This window comes from Cnephaeus nilssonii (assembly GCF_951640355.1).
Source record: "Cnephaeus nilssonii genome assembly, chromosome: 11".
NCBI classification, from domain to species: Eukaryota; Metazoa; Chordata; class Mammalia; order Chiroptera; family Vespertilionidae; genus Cnephaeus; species Cnephaeus nilssonii.
The window spans coordinates 61,510,358-61,527,937 of NC_137082.1; the positions used below are offsets into that span (position 1 = coordinate 61,510,358).

The window sequence follows — 17,580 nt, forward strand, 5'->3', positions numbered from 1 at the left end:
TCATTATCAATTCAGTTATGGTCAAAGACCACTCTTAAGAGTTGACCATAATCACTTAACATTTTTATTGTCATTTAAGTTTCTAGGATGTAGAAGACCTGAAATTACCATAACCCAAGTGAGACTTGAATAGTGCAGTGATGGTTTAACTAAAGAAATAAGGTCATAACTAATTGTTGAAAGTGTCTTTGAGAACAGTGACAGAAATGGGAATGAGGTGAAGAAATCCTAGACTTTAAACCCCGGCTTCTCTCATGCCCAATTATCAAATCATTCATCAAGAGATGAACTATGCATAATGTCTTCCTTATTATGGGAGTACTTATGAAACCTCATTTAGCCTTTCATTATGATAACAAAAAAAGATCTTTGTACTTCTATAAAATTTATAAGACACTTACAAAATGTCATTTAGTGTGACATAAGGGTGATATATATTTCTTTTGCAAAATCTCTTTCTCATTTCCTTTTGGAAAGTAAAAACGTTTAACTGCTTTTAACATTCAAATATTTTACCATAGGAAATAACTTAAAACTTGACTACATTAAACATCTACTACAGAATTATTATCTTTTTTTACCAAATAGGTTTAATATTACCTTAGGGAACAGAAAAATTGGTTGTGTATTGTTATTATTTCTAATTTATCGTTTAAAGTTTAAAGCATCTGCACTTGAGCAGAATTAACATTCTTGGTAATATCCTATAAGGAAAAAGGGCTATCCAGAGTGGCGCTTTAATCCAGATAAAAGTTGTATTCTTCCTCATAATGTGGACATCACATTTTAAATTAATACCCTCCTGTAAAAATCGGCTTGTTAACATTGCTAAGGACATCGCTCTTTGGCATAATACCGTATCACTTAATGATTCTGCCTCAAAAGTTGTTTGGATGCAGCCTTGGCGCTCAGAAAGCTTCATACCCGGATGACTATCTCTGCAGGTAGCCAAAGACGTGTCCGTCCGATTGCACCATGAACTTGAAACTGTGGAGGAGAAGCGTGCGAAAGCCGAAGATGAAAATGAAGCCCTCCGACAGCAGATGATTGAAGTAGAAATATCCAAACAGGCCCTCCAAAATGAGCTGGAGAGACTGAAAGAGGTAATCCGGAAATGTATGGGGATTTCTCCTTTGGGTTTAATTGTGAGGAAGTTGGGACTCCAAGTATCCCATTATCATTGTGGTTGAAAGTAGTGGTGGGCAAACTATGGCCTGTATGCATGGCCTGGGAAGTAAGAATGGTTTTCACATTTTTTTATAGCGTGGGAAAACAGCCACCACCACACAAAATAAACTAATAAGCAAGGAAGACTATGCGACAAAGACTGTATGTTGCTTTCACAAACCTGGTGTTTGCTCTCTGGTCCTTTATAGAAAAGCCTTGTTGAACCCTGGTCTGAAGCTATTTTTCATACTTTGCATTCAGATGAGCTGGCCATTAATTGTTTTTATGGGTCAAAATGTTGAGCACTGTTACTGGAATACAACATTAAGTGGTAGCTTTTTTCTCAAAAGCCTTCCAACAAGCTGGAAAATATGTTATGGTTGCCTGGGTCAACAGGTAATATGAGTATGTGACCTACATCTGTTATTCAGCCATATGATTTAAATGTAGATTTTTTAAAAAATTTGTGGAGTGACTATGTCCTAGCAAAGTGGTCTAGAAAATGAATGTATATGAATTTATATAAATATAGGTGTGTATGAATATAAAGATATACTCATTTGCATCAAGGCATGTAAATCCTGTTCTGTTGTTGACTGCTATTATAAGCTGAGTATTTTCTTAGAAAATATTCTGCATGTTGATGAAATTAAAAACTTGGTGAAGGCTTTAAGATAATGGTTTTTTTAAAAAGATGATTGTTAAAGCCAGCTATTACCTGCCTACAGCCTTACTTAGCAGTTTAGTTTTCCCTTGGCCAAGCTTCCTGATTCACCAGCCATTCCCCGCCCATCCACCCAACTTAATTCAGGCCCTGTACCAGGCACTGGGCATGCAGAGGAGAGTATGGCAGCACAGGCCCTGCTCTCAAGGTGTTTACAGTTCAATGTGGCACACAGATAACAAAAATTACAGCAAAGGAGCCCGTGCTGCGACCTCTGATTCCTCCCCCACTCCCTCTCCTCACAGCCATGCCAGCCTCGAGCTTGCCCTGCCCGGATACGGTCTCTTTCCAGAGATCCAGCCACTTGTGGCTCAGTCCCTCACCTGCAGGTCTCTGCTGACATCTCACCTCATCCAGCCTCCCCTCAACACTTACACATTAAGTGTTGTCTCCACCCTGGCCATCCCCGTCTGCCTTCCCATCTGATACATCATGGATTTGGGTGAATGACATGTATATTGTCACCACTTACCTAAAATGCAGTGTGTTTTATTTCTTTGTCTCCCCTTCACTAATGCCCCTCTAGAACTCAAGCTCAGTAGGCTTGGGGGGCTTGTTTTTTGGTTTACTGTGGGGTCTCTGTGCCTAGAATAGTGCCTGGCCTATAGGCATCGTGGAGACTCCCTGGGTGAGCGGGTGAAGGAGGGTGAGGATGTGGAGCTGTAGTGACTACAGCTTGCCTGGGGGACTCAGTGAGCTTCCCAGAGGAAGAGGTAGATGCTGACAATGTTCTTTCATTCTGGGTAACCCTTGCCTCTTACCTCGCACACATACCCCAGGACCGGAGGAATTTCCTCTGATTGTGGATCTCTTATCTCTGACTTACTGTTCTAGTAGTTTACTTTCCTCTCTTTCCTTTGTCTAAGTTTACTAGAAGGTATGCCATAATGGGTTTTTCCTCTCAAAACTTCTGGTTTGATCCTGACCTTGTGGGTATAGAAAACAACTTAGAAGTTTATTTTATAAATTTGATGTGTATATTTGTGTGTAAATATATAAATTATACACACATAAGTAAATATATATTTATATTTATTTCAAACAAGCACAAATCCTTTTGCACATATTTAATGGCTTGTGCAGTATTTGGCTTCCAGTCATGGATAAAAGCTCTTTGAGGAAAGAAATGATTACTCTTACCATTCAGAGCCAGGCAAGTGTGAGGTAAGGATCCTCAGAGCTGTGATGTAGGCTTAGGCTGGATATGAGGAGGGGAGAAGGTGGAGGGGTCAGCTCCTCCTCCTTTGTGGGTGAAAGCTATTTGGAGAAGGGTTGCTCAATGGGGACACAATAAGTATTTTACCTCCAGAGTTAAAGTCAGACTGATGGGGCTGTGTATTTACACCAAACTTCTAAACCAGTGACTTTCAACAGGTGTGCCACAAGAATTTTTAAGACATGCAATACCTGACTATTTAGTTCAGGGCACTGACCTCATTTCTCTTAGATTGTCAAATAAAAAAATGACAACAGCCAACACAATAGCTATCTAGTGTGAATATCCTGTCTTGAACCATTAATATAGGGTGTCTCAAAAAAATGTAAACACACACTTTGAATTATTATAAAGGCAGTGTTTATTAAAATACATTTCATTTTTAAAATTGAGCTATCAGCTATTACAGTATGGATATATTTTGGGGGCACAACCTGTGTATAGGTCATATAATAGAGTTGCATCTTATTGGTCATGCCACATAATAAGGTTGAATCTGATTGGTTAATTATTGGTACCAGAAATCCTTATATAAAAGTATAGGCAACTGTTTTTTTAAAAGTCACTTTGGAGCAAAAAGGGTAGATAATTACTATTATTATTATTTTTGTTGTAAATGAATCAAAATTACACCTATTTTTTGGTCAGATTGGCAAAAAGAAATATTTTTTGGTGTGCCACAGAATTTAAGTAATTCGTTTATATGTGCCACAAGATGGAAAAGTTTGAAAACCGCTGTTCTAAATAAATCATAAAACTGATAGGAGCCTGAGGGTGGGTTAGACGCTGGTATTCTATGCTGGAAGCAGAGAATGATGGAGCCCGTGATAAGGTTCAAAAGTGGTGGAGGAGGTATTTATTGGCAAATGCCAGCAGTGGTCTCCATGAATGGGCTCTTTTTATGAAAGCCGGAACAAAATACGCCCTGAGTTTTGCTCTAGGGTGAGGCTAATATTTCTTTCTCCTGAGCCTTCCTCATTTCTGTTCACCTCTGAAGTTTTGTAAATGGACGCATCACCTTTTGAAAAAGGCAAGGACAGTGCGTGTGTGTCTCTAGGCGACAGAAGTGTGTGTCCCTCTTGGCCTCAGACAGTGAGACAGCGCATGTTTGTACCTCTTCAGCTCTGTAGCCTCTGCTGGGTCTGTTCTCGCTTAAGCTGCAGGCTATTTTCAGCTGCCTGGTGGACTTGTCCAAGACGGATTTCTCCTAGCACTTCAAACTCAGTGTGTCCGACACAGACTTATCACCCTCGCTCCATCTGCCCCTTCTTCCGTCTTTCCCCGTTGGGTTGGTTAGTGGTGCCACTGTCCTTTTAGTCACTCGGGCTTAAGTGATTGTTATTGTTCTTACTTCTCTTGCTTCCCAACCTCAGTTGCCTGCCAGGTGCTTAAGGTTCAACTGCTCCTTGCTTTTGCAGTCTTAGAAATTTTCTTTCTCCCTGATACATGCTGTAATATGGATGAACCTCAGCAATAGGCTAAGTAAAAGGAGTCAGACATGTATGATTTCATTTATAGGAAATATCCAGACTAAGTAAACCCACAGAGTCAGAAAAAAGCTTAGTTGTTTCCAGGGCCTGAGGAGAGGGGAGAAGGGGGACGGTCTGCTTAATGGGTGTGGGGTTTCCTTTTGAATAATGAAAATGTTTGGAACTAGATAGAAGTGATGGTTGTACAACATTGTGAGTGTACTAAATGCCACTGAATTTTACACTTTATAATGGCTAATTTTTTAAAATTGACTTGAGAGAGAGAGAGAGAGAAGAAGAGGGAGAGGGAGAGGGAGAGAGAAACATCCATGAACATCCATGTGAGGGAGAAACATCAATCGGTTGCCTCACGCACGTGCCCCAACCAGGGAATCAAACCTGCAATCTGGTATATGCCCTGACCAGAAATTGAGCTGCTGCCTTTCGGTGCATGGGACACACTCCAACCAACTGAGCCACACCAGCCAGGGCTATAATGGTTTATTGTAACCTCTATTAAAATTTTTTACTTCCTCTGACTGATCTATCTGTTATCAGTGGGGTATCCTCTGTGTCCCCACCTGGTGGAAGTGGGCTTCTTGGGGTGCTGCGGGAACAAGAATTTCCTGAGGCCTCCATGGGAGGATTGAGGTATCATGGAAAACTTTATTGATGAGGTAGCATTAAGGGAGTTTCCCTTCAAGGTCCCATCTCCCTGCATCCCGCCCTGGACTTCACTAGGCTAAGATCAAAGCCACTGCCCAGAGTCTTTGCTCCCTATTAACGCACAGTCCAGTCCAGCGTCTGGCCAGCTTAGCTTGTGTTCCCAGGGCAGTCCATTGCGCAGCTTTAGGGTCACAGAGGCAGGCCAGTGCCGGTCATGGAGTAAACAAGTGCAAGGAAGCAGGAGCAAAACAAGAGGAACAAGAGAGGGAGAACACTGTCTTGGGGTTGTAGCTAGGAGCTTACCCAATGAAGCCTTCAGGATTTCACACGCTTGCAGTGGCTCTGCCCCTCTAGCCAATTATCCTTGCTCCAGGTTAGACTGACAGGCAAGCACCTTCCTTACGTCACCCCAACTTCACTGCACAGGAGCCCAGGTTCTCTTTTGCTTGATCCTTTTCCCCAGTGATCTGCAGGGAATGGACCGGTGGTTCCCTGGGGAGCCCGAAGCTTGCAGCTTCCCGGTGAAGCTGCCCAGAGGACCATGCTTATTAATAACTAGCTAATTACAATGGTCTCATTTCTACCCTAGTTTCTGCATTTCTTCTAGAATGCCTATTAGTCATGTGTGGGATCTTCTTATGTTGGCCATTCTTAGTCCATTCTCCATCTTACCTAACCTCTTTAAAAATCTTTTTATCTCTCTGTGCTATATTCTGGATAATTTCTTCATTTCTTGTCCAAGTTACTAATTCTAATTTTTACAAAAAAGGTTACTGTTTTAGTTATCCAGTAAGTTTTCATTTCTATGAGTTTACCTTTCATTTCTGGAATTTAAAAAAATTTGCTTGTTCTGCCCAGCCGGAGTGACTCAGTTGGTTGGGTGTCATCCTGTGCACCGAGGGGTTATGGGTTGATTCTCCGACAGGGTATGTGCCTGGTTGCGGATTTGATCCACGGTCAGGACCCATGTGGAGGGCAGCCAATCGATGATTTTCACATTGATGTTTCTCTCTTTCAGTCTCTCTCCCTCCCTCTCTGTAAGCATGCCTTCTGGTGAGGATTAAAAAAACACACAACTTTGCATGTTCTTTTTCACAATATTTCTTTGTTCCTCATCTGTTCCTTCTTTTAGATCTTTAACCATCTTAAAGTCATAGTCTCTTCCAGTTTGTTCTGTTATTTTCAGTTCTTGGTGTTACTAATCCTTCTGTTCATCATATCCGCTGACTCTCACTCAACATGCATTTTATTATGAGCTGTTCTTAGTGAGAATTCCATGAAGTTTGTTGAAATGTCCTTCTAGTGAGATTTTTGCATTGGTCTTTTCCAAAGGCCTTGGTACTATCATTGGTCCAAATTTAAGCCTTAGTTTTTGACTTGTGAAGCTGTGTACCAAATCGGTTGTGTCAATGGGAAATTAAACTTGCATGGGGCATAGGTTAGGGTATTTTAATACTTCAGTGGAGATTTTGTTTTCCACCATCTGGTGTCCTGAAAAGAAGTTAACTCTCCCCATCCCCTGCCCCTGGTAGTTTTTAGTTTGCTATCGGTTGGGGTGCATCTCTTCAGTGGGCTGCCTGGATGCATTCATGAAAGCTTCTTGTCACACTTCTGGCTACGAGGGCCTATTTCTGTGTCTGGTAACTTCCATCATTCCCTCCTACCCCACAATGCTTGACACATACCCTTGTGCTAATTGCTCTGGTTTTCAATATCTTATGCATTTCTGACACTGGGAATTTTCCTTTTTTGTGTTAGTTCAGCTGTGTATAAATTGTTGCTTGTTACACTTTCCCTAGCATTTCCAGCTGTTTCTTGTGGGAGGGCTCATGACAACTCAGGGTACTGTGCTGTCAGAACAGGATGAGACCCCTTAGGGCTCGGCAGCTCTCCGTGGCAGCTCTGGGGTGCCACGTGTAACCCCAGTTGTCTTCCAGTTCATGACTCAGCACTTGTGTTCCTCCTTCTCTGCTCAGTTTTTTCCACCCTGCTACTCACCAGCTCCCGTTTTCCTTGGGGCCCTTTTTTTCTCATGGCTTCTCTCTGTTATGGCTGCTACTCACTGTCTTCTCTCTAGGTGTCTGCTACAGACTGAATGTTTGTGGACCCCCCCTCCCCCCAATTCATATGTTAAATCCTAATCCTCAGTGAGGTGGTATTTGGGGATGAGGCTTTCGGAAGGTGGCTAGGTTATGAGAGAGGAGCCTTCATGAATGGGAGTGATGCCCTTACAAAGGAGACCTCAGACCATGTGAGGGTACAATGAGAAGCTGGCTGTCTGTGAAGCAGGAAATGGATCCTCTCTGAATCTGCCAGCACCTTGGTCCTAGATTTCTCAGCCTGCAGAACTGTAAGAAATAAATGTTTGTTCTTTAAGCCACTCAGGCTATATGGTATTTTTGTTACAGCAGCCAGAATAGATTAAGATAGTCTTTCTACTTTTATCTCAACCAGTGGGCAAGCACTTTTCTCTGTCTGTCATTACCTTCAAACTATCAGGCAGCCATAAAGCCTGGAAATATAGGTGTACAAACATAACAAATGGTTTTATTGCTGTTAGGCTGCATTTAATAAAATAATATTATCTTTGTTTTCAGAGTTTATGGTCCCCCTTGTAAGAAAAAGATTTGCTAGGTTGAGCTACTGCAAAGCATCTTTGAGCAGAGCCCTGCTGCCGGGCATCTGCTCGGGCTCGGACCAGGCTGTCAGTGGCTGCCAGGGAGTCCGTCAAGGCCTCACCCCTGGCCCAGCCAACAGTGGAAGGTAGGACCAGCAGGCCATGTGGGGCAGAGGCAGCTGTGTTAGCTTGGTGGGCTCTCTAGGACACCTCATAAGGGATAAGTAGCATCAGGTTTCCTTTGCTAGCCATGAGTTTATGGGGAGGGGCAGGGTGACCAGCTAGAGAACAGGAAGTGGGAGAAATCTGGTGCCCTGAATGATATCCCAGTTATGTGGCCTGCTAAGTTCATAATGAGGTAGAGTGGGATGAGAGTGGGAGCAGAAGAATCAGGGTGTCTGGTTAAGTCTTTTTCCCGAACACTGAAACATGAGAAGAGTCTGGTGTGTGTGTGTGTGTGTGTGTGTGTATACGCATGTGTATGTAGTGTCTGAACAGGAATTTGGAGGGAAACGGCCTTTTGTGAGTTCTGCCCAGACCAGGAGGGCAGGGAATGGATTGGGCCAGAGCCGTGTGAACCAAGGAACAAATCCCAGTATCCCAGGCCTGGAAATCCAGAGGTCAGAGGTTGGGGAGGATTAGGAACAGCAGCAACTGCAGGAAGTTTTGGCATACGTCGTTTTAAATACATAAGCTGTAAACGGACCAGTTTTGGTGTCTGGGAAGAAAGGGGTTGTGTGTTGAGTGAAACCATAAATAGCACTTAATGGCTGATTCGTGCTGTTGCTGTAAGAAGGAGCAACAGCCTAGCGCAGTCTGTCCCGGTCACTTGGAACCTGTCCCCTTGGAGCCATTTCTTGCCAAAATCAAGACAGAATCATATTGGGGTTTTCTACTAGGCTAATCCTGCCACCCACATTACAGAGAGTCCCAGTGTTCTGCAGGAGTGGGGGGGCGGGCAGGGTGGGCAGGCAGCTCAGTTGAGCCTCACCAGGCCTCTTCCGATACACAGGGTGGGCAGGCAGCTCAGTTGAGCCTCACCAGGCCTCTTCCGATACACAGGGCGGGCAGGCTTTTTGCTTCTTCATGGTGAGCTGTGGTGGAGGCATGAGGAGGAGGTAGGGTTCAAGTGTTTGAAATGCTTTCATTTCTTAGGTTATTCTATCTCCTTAAGTTCTGTTGTCAATGGAGGATTTTACCTTTACTTTGTGTGGATTTTATGTCGGGGGGGGGGGGGGGCGGGAGGGGAAGAAAACAGTGGTGAGGACAAAGGAAGGATGTTGGAAGTAATAACTTTATTTGACAGCTTGCTTCTGATGGGGTGTGAAGGCATGCCAGGCCAGACCTAGGCCTGAGACCTTAGACTTACTGAGTGTTAGAGTTAGAAGAATACTTGACATGAATTAACCAGCCTTTTCGTTACCAACGTGAAGAAACCAAGGGCAGGGGGTGCAGGCAGCTCAGTTGAGCCTCACCAGGCCTCTTCCGATACACAGGGCGAGCAGGCTTTTTGCTTCTTCATGGTGAGCTGTGGTGGAGGCATGAGGAGGAGGTAGGGTTCAAGTGTTTGAAATGCTTTCATTTCTTAGGTTATTCTATCTTTTCGTTACCAACGTGAAGAAACCAAGGGCTGGGTGGCCCATTCACAGCAGAGCTACCGCAGGTCTCCTGACTCTCAGCAGCTGTCTGTATCTCTGTCTTTCCTCCAGACCGTAGCTTTAGACCTGGACTCTCCTTTCTTTGTTGACTTGGAAAAGACCAGTTACCCGGTCAGAACTGGAGGCAGGCACTTGTGGAGCCGCTTGAACAGAGTGTCTTACAGAGGAAGCCGCTGGAACAAGCAGCTCCCGGTTCCTTGCTCCAGTGTGTTGGTGAGGACGGGCACTGTATCTTCTTTTGACCCATTAAAGCTTCTCCATAAAATTAATTTCTACTTTTAGAAGTATTTATTAAGCTTCTTCTTTCTTCTCTACTGAGAAAATTATAGGAAGAAGGCCAGGATTTACCTTTGAAGAGAGTGAGCTTGGGTCCTCCCAGCCTGCCTTACCGCCCTGCTCAATGGGAGCTCTCCTCCTGTTAAAGCTTCCCGGATTCAATTCCAACGTGTGTGTGTGTGTGTGTGTGTGTGTGTGTGTGTGTGTGTTTGTGTGTGTGTGTGTGTGTGTGTGTGTGTGTAGGGTTCCCCACACAAACAAGCAATTCTTAGACTCCAGCAGGTGCTTCTGACCAAACTGGCTACAGATTGTAGGTTCCATTGATCCCCTCCAACTCAGGATGCCAATTGCAAGTCCAGGTTGTTACCTACACTTCTGACTGACTAGCTATAAATCAGAAGTTTCCACAATCTTCTTCTTGGGTTCAGTTAATTGGCTAGAATGGCTCACAGAACTCAGGGAAACCCATTTACTCACTAGATTACTGATTTATAGCAAAGGATATTAAAGGATACGAATCCATAGCCAGGTGAAGAGCCACATAATGCAAGGTCCCACACAAAGGAGTTTCTGCTCTCATGGGGCTTGGAGCCTGTCAAGGTGGCATGTGGAAGTGTCCCGGTTCTCCAAACTGGAAGCTCTCTGAACCCCCTCTTTTTTGTTTGTTTGTTTTATGGAGGTTTTATTATATAGGCATGCTTGATGAACTCATTGGCCATTGGTGATTGATTCAAGCTCTAGCCCCACTCTCCTCCCTGGAAATCAGGGTGTGGGACCAAAAGTTCCAACCCTCAGTTTGTGATTAGTTCCCCTGGCAACTAGCCCGCATCCTTAGGTGTTTTGCAAATGTCAGTCTCATTGATACAAGCCAGTTGTGGTGGGAAGGGCTTGTTGTGAATAACAAGACACTTATTTCACCTTTATGGCTCTGAGACTTTTTTAGGAACTGAGGACAAGACACCAAATATAATAAAAGAAGTTCCCATTGCTCTTGTCACTCAGGAAATTCTAAGGGTTTTGGGGGTCTGTGAGCCAGGATCTGTTGATGAAGAACAAATATATCTGAAATGTATTTTGCTCGTCTGAATGACCAAATATATTCCTTAGTGGCCAGATTATTATGATCTCTGAACGCATGATAATCTGGCCACTCAGTGTATATCCTATATAATAAAAGGCTAACATCCAAATTGTCCCCTCGACCAGGAGTTCGACCAACAGGCAGGCCGGCCAACCGCCCATATCCCCTCTCCCTGGCCAGGCTGGCCGGACCCCACCCATGCACGAATTCATGCACTCAGTGTACATTTCTTATAAATCACACTATCACACCAGAATTGTACCTAGATTCCTACTTCTCCTTATTGAAATGCTGCCCATTCTGTAAGCTTCTCCCTGAAATACCACCTCCTCACTGAGGCCTTCCATAGCACTCTTTTCTGAACTCTGAGCAAACGTTTTCATAGGATTAAGCCATTACATGGTTATTGTAGAAAGCTTGAAAAGTAAACTGTAGAGAAAGTTCCCATCATGCTAATGTCCCAGAGATATATCTGATTTTTCATACTAGTATGACATTGGAAACATACCATGAGATACTTGTACATTCACATGCAGTTTTAAGAAATAATACAGAGAGGCCTCATGTACCCTTCACTCAGTTTCCCTCAATGATAACATCTCATAAAAGTCTTGATTGATGTTACAACTATGATGTTGACATTGGGTCAAGCTATAAGACAGTTGCATCCTCACAAGGATCCCTCACCTTGACCTTTTGTGGCCACGCCCACTTCCCTCCAGTCCCTTCCCATATCCTTCACTCCTGTCAACCACTGCTATGTTCTCCACTTCTGTGACACTGTAATTTTAAGAATGTTATATAAATGGAATCACACAGTGTGTACCTTTAGGGACTGGCTGTTTTCACTCAGCATCATCACTCTGCAGAGGTTCACCAGGCTGTCGTGCATAACCATAGTTTGCATCTTTTCATTGCTGAGTAGTGTTCCACTGGTATGGATGTATCACAGGGTGTTTAATCATTCACTGGTCCAGGACATCCGGGATGTTTCCAGTTTGAGGCTCTTACAAATAAGGTTGCTGTGAATGTTTATGTGCATGTTTCCTGTGGGAATGTAAATCTTCATTTCTCTGGGATAAATGCCTAGAAGCTCATTTCCTGGGTTATATATAGTAGTTGCATATTTCATTTTCTTAAAAAAAGTGCCAACTATTTTCCAGAGTGGCTGTACCATTTAACATTGGCACCAGTCGTGCCTGGGTGCTCCAGTTTCTCCATGTCCTCACCAGCATTTGGTGCTACTGTTTTTTATTTTAGCCATTCCGAATGGTGAAAGCTCATCGTGCTTTTAATTTGCATTCCCCTAATGGCTAATGATGCTGAGCATCTTTTCACGGGTTATTTGCCATCTGTATAACTTCTTTGCTGAAATGTCTCTTTATGTCTTTTGCTCATTTTCTAATTGAATTGCTTGTTTATTTTACTGGTTTTTGTTTGTTCTTCATTACTTTTGAGTTTTAAGAGTTCTTTCTTTTTTTTTATGCATAGTGTTTATTTATCTAGATTTTCTTTATTTTTCTAAATTTTCTTTTCTTGTTTTTTAAATTCTCATTCTCCCACTCCCTCTCTTTTGGCAACCATCAGCTTGTGCTCTCTGTCTAAGGATCTGTTTCTGTTTTGTTTTGTTTATTCATTTATTTTGGTGTGTTTTTTTAGATTCCACATATAAGTGAGATCATACAGTATTTGTCTTTCTCTGTCTGTTGCAACTATTTTCTCCCACTCTGTCGCTTGTCTTTCATCCTTTTAACAGGCTTTCTCAGGGCAAGTGTTTTTAATTTTGATGAAGTTCAATTTATAAATATTTCCTTTTATGGTATCAATTCTAAGAGCTCTTTGCCTAGCCCTAGATTCTGAATATTTTATTCAACGTTTTTAAAAAAAGTTTTATAGTTTTACATTTAAATCTATAGCCCATTCTGAATTCATTTTTGTATAAGACATGAGACTTCCGTCATTTTTTAATGCCTGTGGACCATTTGTTGAAAGGCTGTCTTTTCTCCATTGAATTACTTTCGCACCTTTGTTAAAAATCAGTTGGACATATTTCTAGGTTCTCCGTTCTGTTCCATTGATTCTGCCAATACAGCCTTGATTACTTAGCTTTATAAGTCTTCAGAGTGCCTTCTTGGTACAGTGTCTACTTCAGTTAGCAGTTTGAGAGTTTCATTTGATCCTTCTGTGGCATTTCGGAACCCTCATATCTCTGCATTATAGGATATATATGTGTGTCTGTACGTCCCTCCCCTGATCAAGCATTCAATAAGTATTTGTTGGATAAGTTAGGTTTTTATCATCTTTAGTTTTTCCATGAGAAAGAGCACAACATTATTTTTAAATCTCTTGGTAAAGAATTTCTGATTCTGTAAATGATTACTCCAGGACAGTTAATGCAAACCAGTAATTCCACTCTAGGTCAGATATTTTGACAATGACCGTGGGTTATAAAATCACACTGTTAGTTAGTGATAAGGAAAGCTTCCATTCACGGCTTCCTGAACACACAGCCAGGCTCAGAGTGTCCGTCACTGGGGTCATGCCACATCTCCTTGTCCCCTGTGGCTGGGCAACCTCCTCTTTACCTGTTTTCTGTAGGACCTCACCAACAGGAACTGCGGGTGCTCAGGTGACCTTTCAGGCAGGGCATGGCCCCTTTGGGACAGCCACATCAGAAGCAGTGCCACTGTGTGAGCCACCCTTGGTTTGCAGGCCACTCACGTCTCCCAGAGATTTAAGACTTAGCCATTTTCCTCTTCACTCAACACAACCTTTCTTGGCAGATGGGAATCTTATATGATGTGGATGGCAAAACTTCAATATGTTATCTACTGCTGTTTAAGTGTTAGAATGGAGCTTTTGTGAATTTTAGTGACATGCATTGTGTTCACATTGCTTTTTTTTTTTTTTTAATTAAAATGTAGACCAAATATATTTCTGAATAATTTAGATTTTTCACTAGGCAGTTAACTGCATCAAGCTTGTGCTATGGGAATAAATTAAAAAAATGTTTTTCTTTTCAAAATTTACATTTGATTCTTGGGATCTGTTAAATTTTTATGGTGTTATATTATATAGTATTATATATTAAATTATAATATAATTTAGGTACTTATATCCTTAAGTACAGAATCAAGAGTCAGAGATATAGAAATGCTTAGAAAATACTATCTATTTCCTCAGTATACTTTCTTGGTATTTCTCTGACTCAAGTGAGAGACATTATACATCGAGTAATATGATTATGAGCCAAATAAGCAGTTTTCATTTTTTTCCTTAGTAATAAAAAATTGAAAAGAACCCAAGATATATAAGTATATATATGTAAATATATATTCAGATTACAGTCATATAAAATGTCTTACTTTTGAGCAGTTGATCAAACAGCATTTGAATTTTTGACTGAAGGAGGAGCCTTAGAGAGAAGAGAGACCCTAAGCTCTCCCAGGGCACGTTCCTTTGTGCAGGTTGGTTAATTCTTTTTCTGAAAGAATGTTTGTGTGGGGTGGTTGGGTTCTCAATTGGTTTCCCAACATCTCAGACGTTCTTTCTTGTGACCCACAGCAGTTTTCCTGGAACAAGGGAATGTAGAAATGTGGGATGCGCTTATCAGACAGTTGGCATTGGACTATAGACGCTGTTCATCTTTGGATGCTGACGTGAGCTGGTTGCCAAGCAAAGCAATATTTATTTATCAAATACACATTTGTGTTTGTTTAATTCTGAACAGTTGGAGTAGATCTTTGTCAGTTGTTTTTCCACCACACGTGCTTTGTCTCTTCTGTCTGGAACCTGAGCAGGACTGGGAAATAGAGAGGGCAGTTTAGGGAGAGCCGGTGGTGGGAGGTCAGGGCACCGGCATGCCTCCCAGGGCTGTTGACCCACCACGCTGGGAGTGGGATGCGAAGAGGTATTAGCAACAATTTTTTCTTCATCAATGAGTGAAACAAAAGCATTTCTAGAAAATCATTTATTTTTTTATAAATCATAGGAAATATTACAATTTAAAGATGATATAATTTTTTTGTAATAAGTGCCCCTCTGCTTTGGTCTAAAACAACTTTAATGATCAAGACCTTTAAACATTCCTACTATAGGAGAGTTGCAGGAATGTTCTCTCATGTGAATTAAAGATGATTTCCCCTCTGGCTAACTGATTCTAACTTTTCAGTTTTGAAGTAACACTAAGAGTTTCTTGTTTGTTTCTAAGAGTTGGGGTTTGGATTTATCTTCAAACAAGGTTACTCCTGGGGTCACCTAGGTCAGTGGTCGGCAAACTGCGGCTCGCGAGCCATGGTTTGCCGCTCTGTTGACTAATGAGTTTGCCGACCACTGACCTAGGTGATGGGGCCCAGAAGTGATATAGTGCTCATGGAAACATCACACATTGGACTTGCTTCAGGAATCACTTTTGAGTAATCTGCTTAGAGCAGGGTTTCTCAGCCTCTGCACTCTGGACATTTTGGGCTGTTAATTGTTTGCAGTTGGGGACTGTCCTGTGCCTTGTAGGATGCATAACAGCATCTCTGGCTCCTACCCACTAGATGGAAGAAACAAACCTCTTCATCTATGACAATCAAAAATGTCTGTGGGCATTGCCAAACGTCCGGGGGGGGGGGGGGGGGGGACGGGCGGGCAGATGAGCACCACCGGCTGAGAGAGACAAGCAGGACATGTAGCAGGCTAGCAGGGCATCTCTCCCTCCACCCCCGGGAGGAAGATTCCTGGTTGACCAGAGGAGCATGTGGTGATGTTGAGCTGCATTTGGCCTTGACAATGGTGTCAGGCTCTTTTCTCTTGAAGGAGGATTTGACATGCTTGTGAGGGAGCTTCACAAGGTTTGTTCTAGTACCTTAGGCAAGCTGTCTTGTATCCCTGCTTACTATGTCTGGGTTCACATCCTAGAAGTCTAGAGCTTGGTTAATTTTATTTTCCGAAGGGCCTCCATTTTCTAACCCTGCAAAGAGGTAGGTAGAAGGTGGGCACTACATGTTCACCTTTGCTCTCAGACTCTTGCAGAACATCTTCAGAGGTGCCCTCTGAGGTGACTGTGTGGACGGTTGAAGCCTTTCTTGCAGGAGGATTAGAGAACAGCAGTGCTTAGAGCAGGTTTGACAAGGTGCGGCTTGTGCCACCGCTTGTATTAGGTGGTTAGTGAAAGGATTGAGAAATGCGAGCCAGGAGCTTTTAAGAATCCTGATGCCCAGGCCACAGCAGCACCTCTATTTTAGTTTTTAGTTTCCTGGTAATTTTAGATCAGCAGCAGCCACTGCCATGGGATGGTGCATCTGAAGCATCTCTGTAACTGTAGCTAAATAGTTCCCACCCAGGAGCAGTGCTGTGGGTCCATTAGATTAATGAAGGGTAAAATAAGAGTTTCCAAAACAGGCGTTTGGGGAAGATGAGGTCTTGGAGTGGTCTCTTTTCAATAAAGCAGAGGCCCCAGAAGATTGAGCTTGCAACATGTAATTGCTCTAGTGAGTTCGTCAGCTCACAGTCTCGAGGTGTATATTTATAACAGCAGAAGCTGTAAAGGGCAGTGACGATGTGGCGTCTAGTCCATTCATTATAGTTTTCCTAAAACACATCAAAGGCCAGATTCTAGCACACACATGATGGTCTAAGATTCGTTTGAACCTGCCACTCATCAAATTCACTCCACCCCTTTCTGCTACCCTAGTTCTTTTTTTTCTCCCCTATGTTTCCCTCTTGTACTCACCAAAACAGTGCACCCTTCTAACTGTTGTGGGTTGTGCTGATTCTGCGTGGCTCTGGTGCTCTAGGTCACAGGGGGACAGGAACCCTCAGTAGAATGAAGAGTGGCTGGGTGGTCAACCTCTCCATGAGCCTTTGAAATCACCCCATTCGAGGGCTGGCATTTTGTTTTATTAAACTGCTCTTGAGATAGCAGAACACATTGCCAGGAAAAGGATGGAAGGGGTGAAGGTTGGAGTGCTAGCCTGGGCATCTCACTCTGCTCTTTATTTCTGGGAATTCCTCTAGTGGGGCGTGTGCGAGAGAGGTGGGGGTGACGGGGAGAAGCAGAAGGTGAAGCCTTGTGAACAGAACGAGTGGGAGGCCCCCTCACAGCCATGACTGAGGGTTCCCTGGGTACCAGGGACAGTCCTCACAGCTCTTAGAACCTCACCTTGACTCATCCTTAAAGCACCCCAGTGAGCTGGGCAGGACAGCCCCATTGTTGTGGAGAGAGTGGAGCCTCAGTGACAGTAAGTGACTTGTCCCAGTCACACAACTTGTCCATGGCACACTGGACCTCATGCCAGTGGGCAGCTGTCCTATATAAGGGACAGAATAAATACTTAATTTTTAAAAATCAAAATTGCAAAAAGAGGAAGATGGTTGCCGACGGGAAGGCAGACTGCAAGGTAGTGTGTGTGTGAGAAAACAAAGGGAGAGTGTGTGGTCGCACGGGGATGTTTGTTGGTGAGTTGAGGGACAGCTATACTCCAGGAGACTGTGGGGGACTGTCGGACGGGGCTCCCCTGACCGGGCAGCCCCCACTGCTACTGGGTACCCTCCCGGAGCGACCAGCTCGGACGCGGAGACTGCACCATCTTGAAGGAAAAGTGGATGTTATCGGGAGCCTGAAAAGCCTGGGGAATCTACAACTATGGCACCCACCGAACAGCTGTGAACCCGAGAACACCAGTTCCCAAGTGGCGCAAGCACGCGGATTCAGAGGAGC

At 43.3% G+C, this 17,580-nt stretch overlaps 1 protein-coding gene across 1 annotated transcript in view; it reads left to right on the forward strand.

Annotated features, from left to right (window-relative positions):
- Positions 1-17,580, forward strand: part of MTCL1 (microtubule crosslinking factor 1) — a 123,441-nt gene that overhangs the window by 11,898 nt on the left and 93,963 nt on the right. The window contains exon 3 of the mRNA XM_079785233.1: positions 945-1,103. Coding sequence (XP_079641359.1) covers positions 945-1,103 — 159 coding nt within the window. The remainder of the gene's footprint in view (positions 1-944; positions 1,104-17,580) is intronic.